Source organism: Saccopteryx bilineata, chromosome 2, assembly GCF_036850765.1.
Source record: "Saccopteryx bilineata isolate mSacBil1 chromosome 2, mSacBil1_pri_phased_curated, whole genome shotgun sequence".
Lineage (NCBI taxonomy): Eukaryota > Metazoa > Chordata > Mammalia > Chiroptera > Emballonuridae > Saccopteryx > Saccopteryx bilineata.
Genome location: NC_089491.1, coordinates 107751634 through 107767321, shown reverse-complemented (window position 1 = coordinate 107767321; position 15688 = coordinate 107751634). Strand labels below are relative to the sequence as shown.

Genomic DNA, 15688 nt, shown 5'->3' with positions numbered 1-15688 from the left:
ATTAAGAATTGTTATGTCTTCTTGATTCAGTGTCCCCTTAGCCATTATGAAATGGCCATTTTTGTCTCTAAGTACTTTTCCTGTCTTGTAGTCAGCATTATCCGATATGAGTATTGCTACACCTGCTTTTTTTTGGATGTTATTTGCTTGGAGTATTGTTTTCCAGCCTTTCACTTTGAATTTGTTTTTATCCTTGTACTTAGATGAGTTTCCTGTAGGCACCATACAGTTGGATTTTCTTTTTTAATCCATTCTGCTACTCTGTGCCTTTTTATTGGTGAGTTTAATCCATTTACATTTAGTGTAATTATTGATACTTGTGAGTTCCCTATTGCCATTTTATATCTTGCTTTCTGTTAGTTTTGTGTCTTGTTTGATCCTTCTCTTTCGTTTTTCTATCTTTTGTTTTTATTTGGTTGTATTCCATACATCTTTCCTCTGTTGCTATCTTTTTTATCTCATGTGCTTCTGTGGTGGTTTTTTCAATGGTGGTTACCTTTGAGTAATGAAAAGGGTCCCTACCCTGTTCATTGTAGCGAACTATTTTGTGAGTACTTTTGCACTCCATCGTCCTTTGCTACTGTTAATCTCCGTCTTCTCCCCCTCTTTCTTTTTGTTGTTGTCACAGTTTAAATTTGGTTTTATTGTGTTCTTCTTGGAGCTTTTACTTGTGGCTCTGTTTTTTTTTGTTCTTTATATCTGATTGGAGAACCCCCTTTAGTAATTCCTGGAGTGGGGGTTTTCTGATGATAAATTCCCTCATCTTTTCTGTATCTGTGAATGTTTTTATTTCTCCTTCATATTTGAAGGATAGCTTTGATGGGTATAGTATTCGTGGCTGAAAGTTTCTCTCTTTCAGGACTTTAAATATTGGGGTCCACTCTCTTCTAGCTTGTAGAGTTTCTGCTGAGAAATCTGATGATAATCTAATGGGCCTTCCTTTATATGTTGTATTCTTCTTTTCCCTGGCTGCCTTGAGAATTTTTTCTTTGCTGTTGGTTTGTGTCAATTTCATTATGATATGCCTTGGAGTAGGTTTGTTAGGGTTAAGAAAACTCGGTTTTCTGTTTGCTTCTTGAATTTGAGGCTTTAGTTCTTTCCACAGGCTTGGGAAGTTCTCATCTATTATTTGTTTGAGTATGTTCTCCATTCCATTTTCTCTCTCTTCTCCCTCTGATATACCTATTATTCTTATGTTATTCTTTTTGATGGAGTCAGATAATTCTTGTAGGGCTATCTCATTTTTTTTAATTTTTGAGTCTCTTTCTTCTTCTCTCTGTTGTGCCTCAAGTTGCTTGTCTTCTATTTCACTAATCCTCTCTTCTATCTGACCTGTTCTATTAGCTAAGCTTGTTACTTCGTTTTTCAGCTCGTGAATTGAGTTTTTCATCTCTGTTTGATTTGTTTTTATAGTTTCAATTTCCTTGGACATATATTCTTTGTGTTCATGGAGTTGTTTTCTGAGCTCCCTATATTGCCTTTCTGTGTTTTCTTGTATATCTCGGAGGATTTTTAGGATTTCTATCTTGAATTCTCTGTCATTTAGCTCCAAGGTTTCCAATATATTAAATTTTTTCTCCATAGATTTTTCCTCATCTAGCTGTGTTACCTCTCTTTCTTTTGTATCCATGATATTCGATTTTCTCTTCCTTAATGGCATCTGATGGTGGTTTTGTTGATAGTATTAATGAGATTTAATAAAGAATAAAAAGTTAAAAAAAATAAAAAAATAACAAATCAAAAAGAGTTGTTTTTTTAAAAAAAAATTAATAATGAAATAAAGAAAAATAAAATAAAATAAAAATTTTTTAAAAAAGGAAATTATTCCCCCCCTCTTTTTTTCCTCTCCTCTCCTCTCCCCTCTTTCTTGAGAAAATCTTGTGGTGGACTGTGAGTTATAACAAACAATGCCTGTGATGGAGGGCCTGAATTGGGGAAAAGTAATAAAGGGGCAAAAAAGAGAGAAAGAAAAAAAAAAAAAAAAGGAAAAAAAAAAAAAGAAAAAAGAAAAAAAAAAGAGCGTATGGACCCACAAAAAGCAAATAAGGAAAAAATTTGGGTCAAGAATAAAATGATTTGCTTTTAGGTGTTGGTTTTCTAAGAGTTATGATGGGAGGAATAAGAGGAAAATGGAAAAATGGGGGGACAAATTAAAAACTTACTATTGTATTTAGTGGAACAAGAACTAGATAATATGGAGAGTCAGGGATGGGAGCACTGCTAGTGAGTTAAAAAGGTGAAGTAAAAACCCCCCAAAATGCCACAAACATAGGTTTGAGTCCCAGATAAGATAATTTGTTTGTTATTGAGGTTTGAATGAGAGGAGATGTAAAGGAGAAAGGAAGAAACTAATATAGAGGGAGAAAAGAAAGAGAGAGAGAGAAAAAAAGAGGGAACCACTAAAAGAAGAAAAAAGAAAGGAGAGAGAGAAAGAGAGTTAAGGGTTTTGGAGTGCAACCCTCATAGAGAGAAAGGAAGAGAAGAGAAATGATAATGGGAGATGTAACACTTATGGGTAGTGTAGTTCAGGGAGAGGAGAGAGTAAGACCGGTAGAGAGTTAATCGGCCAAATTGGAGGAGGAAAAAAAAGTCTCAAGAATGAAGATAAGAGAAACAAACGAACAAATATAATAAAATGGGATAGGTTATAAAGTGTGCAGATTATTCTTGATTTTGAGAGGTTATCTTCTTGCTTTTTCTTTTCTCTCCCTCTTCCTGGTCGGTGACTCTGTACCCCGGGTTCTGCCCCTTTGGCACGCTCAGGTAGAGGTTTGCAGTTGATAAGTCTCTATGGCAATGTCATGTATTGTGCTTTATTCTCGTTGGGAGTCGAGGCTCATTAGCATTTATAGGCTCCGACAGTGAGAGAGTCCGTGTTCCTGGAGCCTTTCTCCTAGTCTTTCCTTCCTCAATTAGTAGCCTGATAGTCCAGGTATGGGGTTGCTGCTGCCTCTGCCTGGATAGTAAGAGGCTCAAATTGCTGGCAACTCCCCACTCTATTTCCACTCAGCACAGGTCTCTGGGTAAGGCTCAGTCAGTCAGAGCTGCTAGCATAATCAGGCGGGCTTTCCGCCCACTCGAAGTCCTCTGGCTCTGCCACTCTATCCGGTAACACAAGCGGGCGCCCACTTCCGGGGCGCTTGGAGGAAACTCTCACTCACTGTCTGCAACCAGGATATCCGGCCAGCAGTCTCACGCTCTGAGTGAAACCCCCAACCGCAGGGAAAAGTTGCAGCGTTGGAATTGAGTCTCGCTCCGTCCCCGTGCGCGGCTTTTGCAAGGCGCTGGGGCAGCCCGAGATTCCGCTTTGGCCCACACAAAGGCCCCTGACTCTGCCCCTCTGTGCGATAACACGGGCGCGCACTGCCGAGGCACTCGGAGGAATCGCTCACTCCTTATCTGCGCGCGCAAACCAGGATATGAGGCCGGCCGCGGTTCCCTCTGAGTGAAACAGCCTCCAGCACGGAAAATCTCCACCGTTGGGATTAGTTCTCACTCCCTCCCATGCGTGGCTTTCCCAGGGCGCTGGGGCTGCCCAGAGACTCTGCCCTCAGCCCACAGAAAGGCCTCTGACCCTGCCTCTCCGTGGGGCAACACGGGCACCCACTTCCGCGGCTTAGGAAGAAATCTCTCTTCCACTAACTGCGCACCGACCAGGAGACTGGGTAAAATGGCCGCTCCGCTTGTCTTTCTTTGTTTGGGTTTGGCGCGAGTGTTAGCTTGTATTGCCCGGGTTGCCACAGGATCAGATTTTCCTCGGCTTGGATCTCTGAGCCACAGCCTGGTTCGGCCGTTTTTGCTGCGGTGGCCTGGATCTATTCACCCCCTTTGCCCGCCTCAGTTTCTAAATTCACAGTTACCAGAAAAAGCCGCCCTGTTTAGGTTAGTGAGGAAGGCGGAGCATTTCTTACTCCCTATTTCCTTCGGGGTTTGGTTATATATTTAGCCAATTTTTCACTCAATCATACCTTTGGGTGTATTGCGAAGAATCTGGAAGCTCCAAGTATAGGTTTTTCTGTTTCTGGTTGAAGATCTTGTTGAGTTTTGGGGGAGATTTATCGGTATCGCTTCCTACTCCGCCATTACTCTGACGTCATCCTCCACTTCTTAATATTTTTAAACCCTTCTGATACTTAGTGGTTTTCACAAATTGAAAACTTTAATCCCACATATGAATGAATGAAATCATATGGTTCTTTTTCTGACTGAAGGAAGATGATTTGAATTTGGGTGGTGGGCACACAATGCAATATACAGATCATGTATCATAAAATTACACTTGAAACCTATATGGTCTTATTAACCAATGTCACCCCAATAAATTTAATAAAAAAAGAAAACTTACACAAGGGTTTTTACTAATCATTTTCTTAAAACATTATCTATTGTTTTGCACTCTTGATGAAAAAACAATAATAAAAGTAGAATAAATTAAAGAATTTGTTTGTAATTGTAATGAATCCAGCAAATATTTACATTTGTAACAATAAGAGCAGTTATTTAACTTATTTACTTTGCTACCCCGTCAGTGAAAACGGTAAGTCAACCCAATTACACTTACATGACAGTACACTTTAAATCTGATTACTTTGTGCAAGTTTCACATTGTGTTGGTCAAATATGTTTGCAAGTTTTCTTAAAACAACATTTTTAGGCTATCTATTTTAGAATTTAAAAATGATTTATTTTAGCAATAGTAAAGCTGTCTTTTCAATATTATTTTAGTTTAAAAATCTTGTATTTATGATTATTATTTTCTTATGTGGAAGTTCTTCACGTATAGTACTTTTCAAAGGGATTACAAATTTTTATTTGCCAAATATTTAGCATGCTGTGCACAATAAATTAATGCATAATTAAATCATTATGGTTATCCATTTTTCATGATATTTTCTATTGTAGCAACTACTAACTCAAATATAAATGAGTAAATGATTTTTTATTTTAATAGCTCCAGATGGTCCTCCTGAAAATGTGTATGTAGTGGCAACTTCACCCTTTAGCATCAACATCAGCTGGAATGAACCTGCTGTTATTACTGGGCCAACGTTTTATCTGATAGATGTCAAATCGGTAAGGCTTGTCTTACCTTCTACAATAGGCAGTGTAAAGCATGGAAGTATACAAACAAGAAAAACAAACAAAACTCATAGACACAAACAACAGTATGGTGGTTACCAGAAGGAAGGGGGCGGAGGGGTAGTAAAAGGTGAAGGGGGTCAAACAGTGACAGAAGATTTGACCTTGGGTGGTGGGCACACAATGCAATATACAGATGGTGTATCAGTATCATATACTTGTAACCTATATAATCTTATTAACCATTGTCACCCCAATAGATTTAATTAAAAATAAAGAATACAGTTTTTAGAACCAAACTCTTTTCATTTTAATTCACAGTCTGTTAGACTTTCAGTAACTTACTTAACTGATGTTTCAGTGTCCACATCTATAAAATAAAAATTAATAATAGATCATAGTATCTAGAGTATGGAGATTTTGTTAAGACTAAATCAGTTAATATGCATAAAGAACTTAAAACATTGCCTGACACATAATAAGTACTCAATAAATGCAAAATACTATTAACATGATCATTATATTGATCCTCAGGATGCAGGTGATGTATATAGAAAAATGGTCAAATTGATAATAATACATTTGTGTTAAATACAGAAGAAAAGGAGTCAATATCAAATGAAAAGTGAGAAGGGAATTAGAAGAACATATCCTAAATATATAATCATTATCTTACCTCTCATGTGCATTATCACACCTTATATAACAACACAATGTAAATCTTAATATCTTCATTTTGTATAAAGAACTAAGGCACAGACATGGTAAAAAATTTCTCACATGGCTGAAACCTGGTAAGACCAGCAGATAATGATGTGATAGGAAAAAGAAAAAAAACATTAAATAGCAAATAAAATTAGTCAAATTGAACTATACACTCTCCAGAACCACTTTGGATCAAAGATAGCAAGAATTGACACAGATGTTAACACTTTACAGTTTCCCTGGGATTCTCAAAATTTAGTTCCTTCCTCCCTTCATTGATTTAACACAAAATTTTAAGTAAACCCAACATGCCAGCATTAATCTAGATTCTGCGTATGTAAAAGTGAATAAGCTGATGTGGTCACTGTCTTTATAGAGCTGATCTAACTCTCATTTTATGAATATAAGCTATCTATATTCAAAAATTATTGGCTCCGAGACCCAGGAAGAACATATATCATGGAATTGAGGACTCTTAGTATAGGCTGGACTTTGCCCAATACTAGCCACAAGAACATACAAGTCTCCCCCTACACAAATCAAAGTAAGCAAAAATTCACCATCTTAAATAAAAATCTATGAACACAGATATCATTCTTGATAAGTCTACTGAAAAGTGATGCACTTTGTAGTGATTTTCTCATTGTCTTTATTTTTTCAAAATAATAAATATTTGTTGAGCCACCTTTATTTACCAAAACAAAGATGGAAAGTAGTTTTGTTCTCAAGTAGTTCACACTTACGTGTGAGATACTAGAATATATACAGCTAATTACAGAGTTTGAGGTATGCAGGAAATAGTAATAAAATCTAACAAAGTAATTAAATTTTCTGTTATGGGGGGTCATAGAATATAGGCAAGACTTCACAGAGCAAGTTAAATTTGTTGTGGGGCTTGAGAAGTAAACAAGGGTTTACCAAGTGGGGAAGGATGAAGATTGGACAGAAGAAGGAGAGAAAAAAGTCTAATTACTGATATTGTATATAAAACTACCATACTTCAAAAATAAATATAAACATTTCATAATAAAAATAGGTAATGAAATATAGTATGAGCAAACAACCTTGGAACTGATTAAAGGGAAATAAATAAGTAAGGTCAGAGGTATAAGTTCCAGGTAAGTGGACAGACACTGGTTAATAACAAAGACAGAGAGGTTCAGTGAAGAAAGATAATAAATTTTACACATGTAGTATTTGAAGACATACCATTCTTTTTTGGATTTTAGTAAATATTTTTTAAGATATAGTAGATCATATACATGCTATGTTTTATTTTTACTTCTTGATTTTTTATTCATTATTTTCAGAAAAGGCATTGAATAGATTAATTTTACTTTATAAGATTATGCTCAATGAAATTATGGTATTGTAGAAAGTTCTGGACTATTGAAACACCTAAGTGCAAATCCTATGTTAGCTACTCAGTTGTTATGGAATCTCTTTGAATTCACCTCAACTCTATAAATCAATAACATTAATGAGCATTCAAAATGAAGCCAACTGGGTGGGGCAATGATGAACTGGAGATCCATGTCCCATTATAAGAGTCAACTGTTACTCATCTCTAGATAATTGTTACCCAACATGAATATAAGCTTAGTTTTAGGAACAGATTTTAAAGCCAGATGTTCATGTGATATTTAAATATTGACAATTAATTAAATACACACACACTTTCTACCAGTGGGAATATGCACCTCAACTGAATTGCTAAGCTAATGTCATTTTCTGCCATTTTACAGTAGTGGAACATCTTCCACTGTCTTAAGGTAGGAACAATCTTAGTCTTTTTTTTAATGCGGGTATTATTTATCAGCCTTTTGCTGAGTATGTTGGATCAAGTTAAAAAAGCTCTCAGAAAAGACTTTTTGAAAACAATATACTGAATAAAAAGCCACCTTTCAAAGTTACCATCTCAAGCTGAGAATGAACTTAATACTGCAAATAGTGTGTCTAACCTATTTTAGAGTGTTTCAAAATCATGTACCTGAGAGGAGCACGCATAATAGGATATCACATTTCCTGATGTTCATCTCAGGAAAAGCCCACTAAGTATTAGAAACTTTAGCTATGTTTAATCCCTCCAGTAAATAGGCCAGACTCTCCATCAAAGAAAGACCATGTTTAAATATATTATACAACTATATTTAGTATACCTATGGGTATTAATCTGTGCACATTTAATAACTATCACATCCAAACTGAGTTCTTATCCAGTGCCATGCATAGTGCTGCATCAGATTTTTTCAAATTGCAATCAAGGCATGCATTTTCAAATGAGTTAGAATGAAATTAAAAAGAGCAGAAAACACCAAGTGTATTTCAAAAAGAGGTTGTATTTCTGAAAATTGTTTTTCAGGTATAAAGAAATATACATATGAATATATAAGCACACAAATATCCTAAATTATTTTACAAAATATGAATCCTTTCTGTGAGCCATGGTATAAAAAAATACTTCAGATCTATTTTTTGTAAATCTCAACAAAACACTGTAAGTACATATTACTACCCTAGTTTTACATACACAGAAAGTGAGACAGAGAGCATAAGTGACTTGACAAATGCTATATAGGAGCTACTAAGTGACTAAGTTGGAATTTGAACCCTTGAAGGAGGGTACCAAAAGCTGTGTTCTTTCTTCTGTAAAGCACTGTAGTAGAAACTGGTGTTTCACTGACTGCAGAAATGACTTTTGTTTGTTGTTGATGATTTTTGATGGGTTAATTATTTTCTTTTAATTGTTGAAATAATTGCTAATTAGAAAACTATTAAAGTAACACTTTAGATTTCCTGGGACAATCTGTTTAAGAAATTTGGTTCCCTCTTGAACAACATGGGGTTAGGGACACTGACACCCCCCAACCCACTGTTGAGAATCTGCATATATTTTTTTACTCCTCTCCACCAAAACTTGTTATTCCTCAGTATCCACAGGGATGGTTCCAAGACCGCCTGCAGATATAAAAGTCCTCAGATGTTCAAGTCCCCTACATAAATTGCATAGATAAATGCATACCGTCAGCCCACTGCCTCTGTAGACTCCTAATCTCAGATCATAAACAGTCCAGGTATATACTTAAAAAAAATCTTCATATACGTGGACCCATGCAGTGTGTACCTATGTTGTTCAAGGATCAACTCTATCTTAAACTTTGATTAGATAAATATATCAATTACTATTATATTTTATATAGCTTTGAATTATTACATTTTGGTGATTTGAATATCAAAGGCTGCTTCCTTTAACTGTTTGCTCATTTTTTTTCCATAGGTAGATAGTGATGAATTTAATATTTCCTTAATCAAGTCAAATGAAGAAAATAAGACCATAGAAATTAAAAATTTAAAAATATTCACAAGATATGCTGTGGTGATCACTGCGTTCACTGGAAATGTTAGTGCTGCGTATGTAGAAGGAAAGTCGAGTGCTGAAATGATTGTCACTACTTTAGAATCAGGTAAGACGCATTTTTCATTATTGCTAAAAATTAACCTAGTTACTTTTTCTTACAGTTTTTCACATCCCACCCTAAAAAAAAGGTATGTGTTACAAAAAAATTTTAAACATATAAATATAAAATTCAGCAACTCACTGTGATTGACAAAAGTGCAGCTTCTATTTTTGAGGCAAAGTGGAGTTATGTAGAATAATCAATCCTTGTAAACACAAATTAGTTCATAATAAACTCAATTGGATGTTTTTTGCGTTTCCTTAAACACTAAATGTTTCAGAAATTGTTACCTTGCTGAAGAGATCATTTTCCCATTGACTACAGCCAATAATGCTTCACCTAAAATTCCATTTTAATTATTTCTGTCTCATGATTTAAATTCACATTAAAATAATACTCTGTTACTAAATAATTCAGAATTCAAAGTTAGAGTCCAGGTCATGTTTACCATATCTGTTTTCTTCGCTTAGTTAAGTGACATGTTTTATTATATAATCTATTTGATAAATGTCAGAATCCACACAGATTTCCTCAAGTTTCTGTGAACAGGGTCTGAATGAATAAGATTGTAACCAATAAGAATTAATGTGGAAAGTCAACTTCCCAGAACTCGCTTGCCCCATCCTCCTTCAGACTCCTGATGTTCTTTGTCACCAGATATATCTTTGGAAAGAGCACATGAAGGGATGTGTTGCTATAGTTTATTTGTTGCTATCTGTAAGGTAAGTATAGGAGGTAAAAATAATTTTTAGTTAGTCTTTTCATTTTGTTATCTACTATGTTGTCTATTGTTATGGTTCTAAATTAAAGGTGCATTTTAGTTTCTGAACCCTAAAACTCCATTTGTTTCCATTTTTCTGTCCTGTAAGTTCCAGAATCTATTTTCTTACTAAACCTGTTGCACTTTTCCTTGATTATCCTACCTGTCTGTGAGGAAAGAGGCCGCTGAACTTGTTCACATTTGTACCATAAAGCATTGGTTGCAAATTTTAATGGGCTACCTCTTCCAAGGATATGGTACTTTAATAAAATTTTACTAAACATCTTATGGTTAAATTTTAGATATGAATCCAAATATATTTTCAGAATAGGAAGTTATTTCTAGCATTTATATAATTCTTCCACTTATTTGACTTTAAACCTGATCTTATTTTTGGGAAACATCTCTTGTAAGAAGAAAATATACAAAGTATTTCACATATATCCTAAAAATATTTGACAGTTAATGTTGCTAAAATGTGTGTTGAACCAATTTAAACTTTATTTTTAGCTATGCAGTTTTTGCACTTGAAATGTGATATTTGGCACCATAACATGTTATCTGATTCTCTCTTTTTTTCTTACTGTTATTTGTTAACATATTTTTTGCTTGCTACAGGACACTATCTCTAAAAATGTTTTCCAGAAAACAAAGCTTGTACCTGAACTACTAGCAGCCAAATATTAACAACCTTTTTCATGGAAATTCTTTACTGAGAATGGAAGAATATACCCACTTCAGTTTTATCAAAATAAATATATTCATTCAATCAAATAAAGAATGCTAATATATAGTATACAAGAACTAGTTTATAAAATATATTTTTATTGTGAATTATATTCATAAAGTAATTTTATCCTCATATACATCATTTTCTTTCACAATAATTTACTGCTAACATTTATCCTGAGAGCACAAACATGCCGTTCTTTTTGCCACTTCTTCTTTCACAGGTGTGCATGTCCTAAACTCTAAGAGATTCCAAGAGACTTGCAACCAGGGGAGCAGTGGGCGGTGGCAGCTTGCCCAGGCTAACCCTCTCAGCCTGTCTCCGAGGCCCCTTTTACTCTGCTTCTCAGTGAGACAAAGCAGCCCTGCTCAGGCTTGACCCTGTTGCTTGTTCTGTCTAGCATCCTTCCTTGTTTCACTGTCCCGGCTTCAATAAACATACTCTCAAAATCCAAAAAGAAAAAGAAATTTGAATATCTAGACTATATAAAGAACTTTCAAAAATCAACACTCAAAAATCCAATTAGAAAATTGACAGAAGACATTTCACCAAAGAGAAAATATGATTGGCAAATAAACTCAAGATAAGAGAGATTTTCACTATCATTACTTATTAGGAAAATGCAAATGAGATATTAATTGCAAATTAAAATGCACAATGAGATATTAATATGTGTCTACGAGCACAGATAAAATAATAACTTTAAAAACAGTGAGAATACCAAATGCTGGCAAAGATGCAGAAAGACGGGATTTCTCATACATTTCTAGTGGGAATATAAAAGGGTAGAGCCACATTCGGAAGTAGTTTGGTAATCTTTTATAAAAACCAAACATGTGCTTAGCACATGATCCAGCAATTTACACTCTTGGGGATTTATCGTAGAGAACTGAAAACTTGTGTTCATGCAAACACCTGTATGTAAATATTAAGAACAGATTTATTAGTAATAACCAAAAAAATGAAAATAACGCCCCCAATTTTATGATTAAACCAATTGTGGTACACCCATATAAGGGAACACTACTGGACAATAAAAATGGAACGAACTATTGATATATGCAACAGCTGTGATGAACCTCACAGTCATTATGCATTGTGTTTCTCAATTGTGTTTTTCAAATGAGAAAATTGTGGAGATGGAAAGTGATTAGTGTGCGGGGAGGCATGGGGACCATATACAAAGGGGTGCTGGGAAGAAGTTCCTTTATGGTAATGTTTATAGGAATCTATACGTGAGATCAAATTGCATAGAACTACACACTAAGAAGCATGAAAATATGGTTAAATTTGATTATGTTCTGTAGTTAACAGCGTGGTACCAATGTCAGTTTCCAGGACTGATATTAAGCTACATTTATATATGATTTCATCACTAGGGAAAGCTAGGAGAAGGTTACTAGGGACTGTGTATTACTTTTGCAAGTTTCTATGAGCCTATATTATTTTTAATTCAATTCAAATAGTCATGGAAGTGTGTTCTGTATAAAAAAATGCATACATAGAGCTAAATGAATAAAAGATAAATAAGCAAAGGAACTGGATCAGCATTATGGTTCCTGTGACCTATAGATGTCAATGATTTTACAATGCACCAGCCATTCTGCTTGTTTCCATAATTCTTAGGGTTGAAATGACCTGTGTAATAGTCTTTACAAATGGAAATTTGAAATAAGTTTTACATGCAGGTGGAAAAGAACACATTTTGTTGGTAAAATTTAATTGCTAAATATTTTATTTTAGTCCCCAAGGATCCACCTAACAACATGACATTTCAGAAGATACCAGATGAAGTTACAAAATTTCAGTTAACATTCCTTCCTCCTTCCCAACCGAATGGAAATATCCAAGTATATCAAGCTTTAGTTTACCAAGAAGATGATCCTACTGCTGTCCAGATTCACAACCTCAGTATTATCCAGAAAACTGACACATCCGTCATTGCAATGTTGGAGGGACTAAAAGGCGGACATACATACAATATCAGCGTAAGCACTCATAGCTTTTAATTTTTCATCTGTTTTACAAAGTCAGTTTACAAGCTCAGCATTCAAAAACATTGCAGTTTATGTACACACTATATTTTTCCTAGCTTTTTGTGAGATGTTTAAGATATGCTAGCAGAAAATCGATTTAGAGAAATGTTGATTTCCTACTATAATACAGCAAACCCTATGAAATATGTAGATAATCAAATCATTTGTATGATTATAGTAGAAATGCAGAAATAAGATGAGAAAGGAAGTGCATGTTAAAAGCAAAAGAGCAAGAGCAGTGATATAAAGAGATAATCCTGCCAAATAGAAAACTGTTAATGTGTTATTATAAATGGAAAATAGAAAAGCAAAGTACACAGACAGAGCAGAAATTACTATTTACATGATTTTAATTCACAGGTATTTCTCATAACTCTTACAAAAAGCTAGCAACATTTTATGTGTTTATTCTTAAATTATCCATTTTGGGAAGTAAGCATGTACGTGAGTTCATATGCTTATATACAAACATGTACACACACAATTTGTTTTATCCTTGGATGCTTTTTGTAGCATGTCTTTCAATTTTCAAATAGAATTATCTGATTCAGAAAGTGATCTTTCATTAGCTTATTAACTAATTCTATCAACCCTTTAAAATTAACTGAATATTATCATCAATGATTTGTGTTTGTATCTTATATCTCTTCCCTTGCTTACTATGTATCTTATTATATGATATGACTTGTTAGAACTCTTTTTGCCTGTATCATTTAATAGGCTACCATTGTGAAAGATCTATTAGAGTAAGAGCGGTGGATAAGATAATAAAATGACCTTGGTTCTAATGCTGACTTTGCTGTTTTCTGTATCTGGTCAATTTCCTTAAATCTATATCTTAGTTTCCTTATCTGAAAAATTAGTAATAAGAATAATAATTTCTTTATGAGAATGTTGTGAGTGTTAAATGATAATGAGTAATGATAATTAGCGAATATGCTATTCGTTTTGCTGATTGTGAATGCAAGAAAAAAATACATAGGAAAAAAGCACAACTAATTCATAATTTAAAGAATAAGAAATATGTTCTCTGATTGCTCTCCAAGTGCAATTTCCAGCATCCTCAACTCCTAAGGTTACAAGAAATGTATAACTTTAGCACCTGTAGCCATCTGCTGAATCAAATTCTACATCTCTTTATTTAACAGGATTTCCAAGAGACTTCTTTCCACAATGCAGTCTGTAAAGCACTCATCCTTTATTGTGTCACTTAAATGATAGGTTGTACAATAAATAAAATTAATGAAGGACACCATTATATCATTTTTTTTGTAGATACTTTCTTAAATTTACAAATGCCAGTAAGTATTTTCTTTAGATATTTTTTAACCAAATATTTGGGCCTTGGTTTATTTAGCATAACTACCACATGTTATATATCATTATAATTTAATTCAATCAAACTATCTATAGTATGGAGTGTGTGTCACTAATATATAGGTAAACAAATTAATTAATTTCAATAAACTAATTATATTCTGAATTTTTTATGAAGTACCATGAAACTAACCAAGAATATAGTCTTTGTTTTATAGAGCAAGATAACATGAATAAAGGAAGATTCTGTTCCTACAGATTCCTAAGCGCAAAGTTAATTGAAAGGATCCACATCTGTGTAAATCACCCTCTGTATATACAAACAGAAATGCTTTATGTGTATATGCTGCATTATGCAGGTTATAGCGTCAGATACTTTGGGGCAGGGGTGAAGAAGGGCATAAAGGGCAATGTTCAGAGGGATGATTTAATACAGGAAAACTGGGAGGCTGAAGGCATAGGATTTCATCTCAGAGAAGGAAAAAAGGGGATCTTGAATATGAATTTACAGAAAGTCAGTTGCCCAGCTTACAGAGAGGAGGAACAGATGTTAGAGGAGACAAAGAGAGAGAATACATCCAAGGTCTTTTCTTTTCCTTTCTCCTCTGGGTTCCGATTGAAGGCACAGTCCTTTCCTAGTCTCTGTGATGGACTTGTTTAGGTTACTCAACCTGTGTTCTCAGGATTTACTTACATAAGATCATTTGTAAGAATTACTTTATTGTTAATGTTCTTCCTCCATATATAATAAGCATTTAAGTGAATACAAGAAAAATAAAGTTGATAGACTATATGCAATTGTTTTTAAAAGTAGAATCATTTTAAAATTACATATTACCATGTCAGTTTTATGTATACACAAGCCATAATTTGAAAATATTAACAAGATGTTTCTTTTATTTAGGTCTATGCAATCAATAGTGCTGGCGCAGGTCCAAAGGTTCAGATGAGAATAACCATGGATATTAAAGGTACATACACGAGCTGCCTTTTCACAAGTGCAGTTGTCTTAATCTATATTAAAGTTAAGGATGTAGTCCAGCTTTTAAATGATGCATGTGCATATAATAAACATATTTAAATAATAATGTATGCTTATTAAAGCCATAGTTAAAATGCCTAAATGATGATACATATTACTATGTTAAGTAGTAAAGAGAATGCGCACCTGCTATTTTTTGTATATTTCTTTTCCTCTAAATTTAAATTTTTCTGAGACAAATTTTATAGTCCATTATATTTCAAAACTCATTCTTTAAATTATCCATGGCTAGAAGCTGACTAATTTTAATTAGAGTCCTTGAATGACCTTTATTTTCATTGAAAGTCAGGTTCTTTACAGTTAATCAAATAGTGTTTACTGAACTACCATGTATTCAGCTCTATGATTCTGACTATAAAATTTTTTATCCATCAATTTATTGTTCTGATGGTTAATTTTTATAGAAAATATAACTTAAATTTGGAGCCCCTCACCCTAAATCCACAAAAACTAAAAAAGATTGTTAGGAAGAATTTAGAGCCATACAGTTATTCAGAATGCCTTCTCTTCCTGAGATTGAAAACATGGGCCCTGGCCAGTTGACTCAGTGGTAGAGCGTCG

General features: G+C 34.2%; 1 protein-coding gene across 2 annotated transcripts in view; it reads left to right on the top strand.

Annotated features, from left to right (window-relative positions):
* The window catches only part of PTPRQ (protein tyrosine phosphatase receptor type Q), a 288444-nt gene that overhangs the window by 203895 nt on the left and 68861 nt on the right, over positions 1-15688 (top strand). For both annotated transcript variants that reach the window (XM_066257585.1, XM_066257584.1), the window contains 4 exons: positions 4952-5073; positions 9062-9248; positions 12476-12720; positions 14990-15056. In XM_066257585.1, the coding sequence (XP_066113682.1) occupies positions 4952-5073; positions 9062-9248; positions 12476-12720; positions 14990-15056 (621 nt within the window). The remainder of the gene's footprint in view (positions 1-4951; positions 5074-9061; positions 9249-12475; positions 12721-14989; positions 15057-15688) is intronic.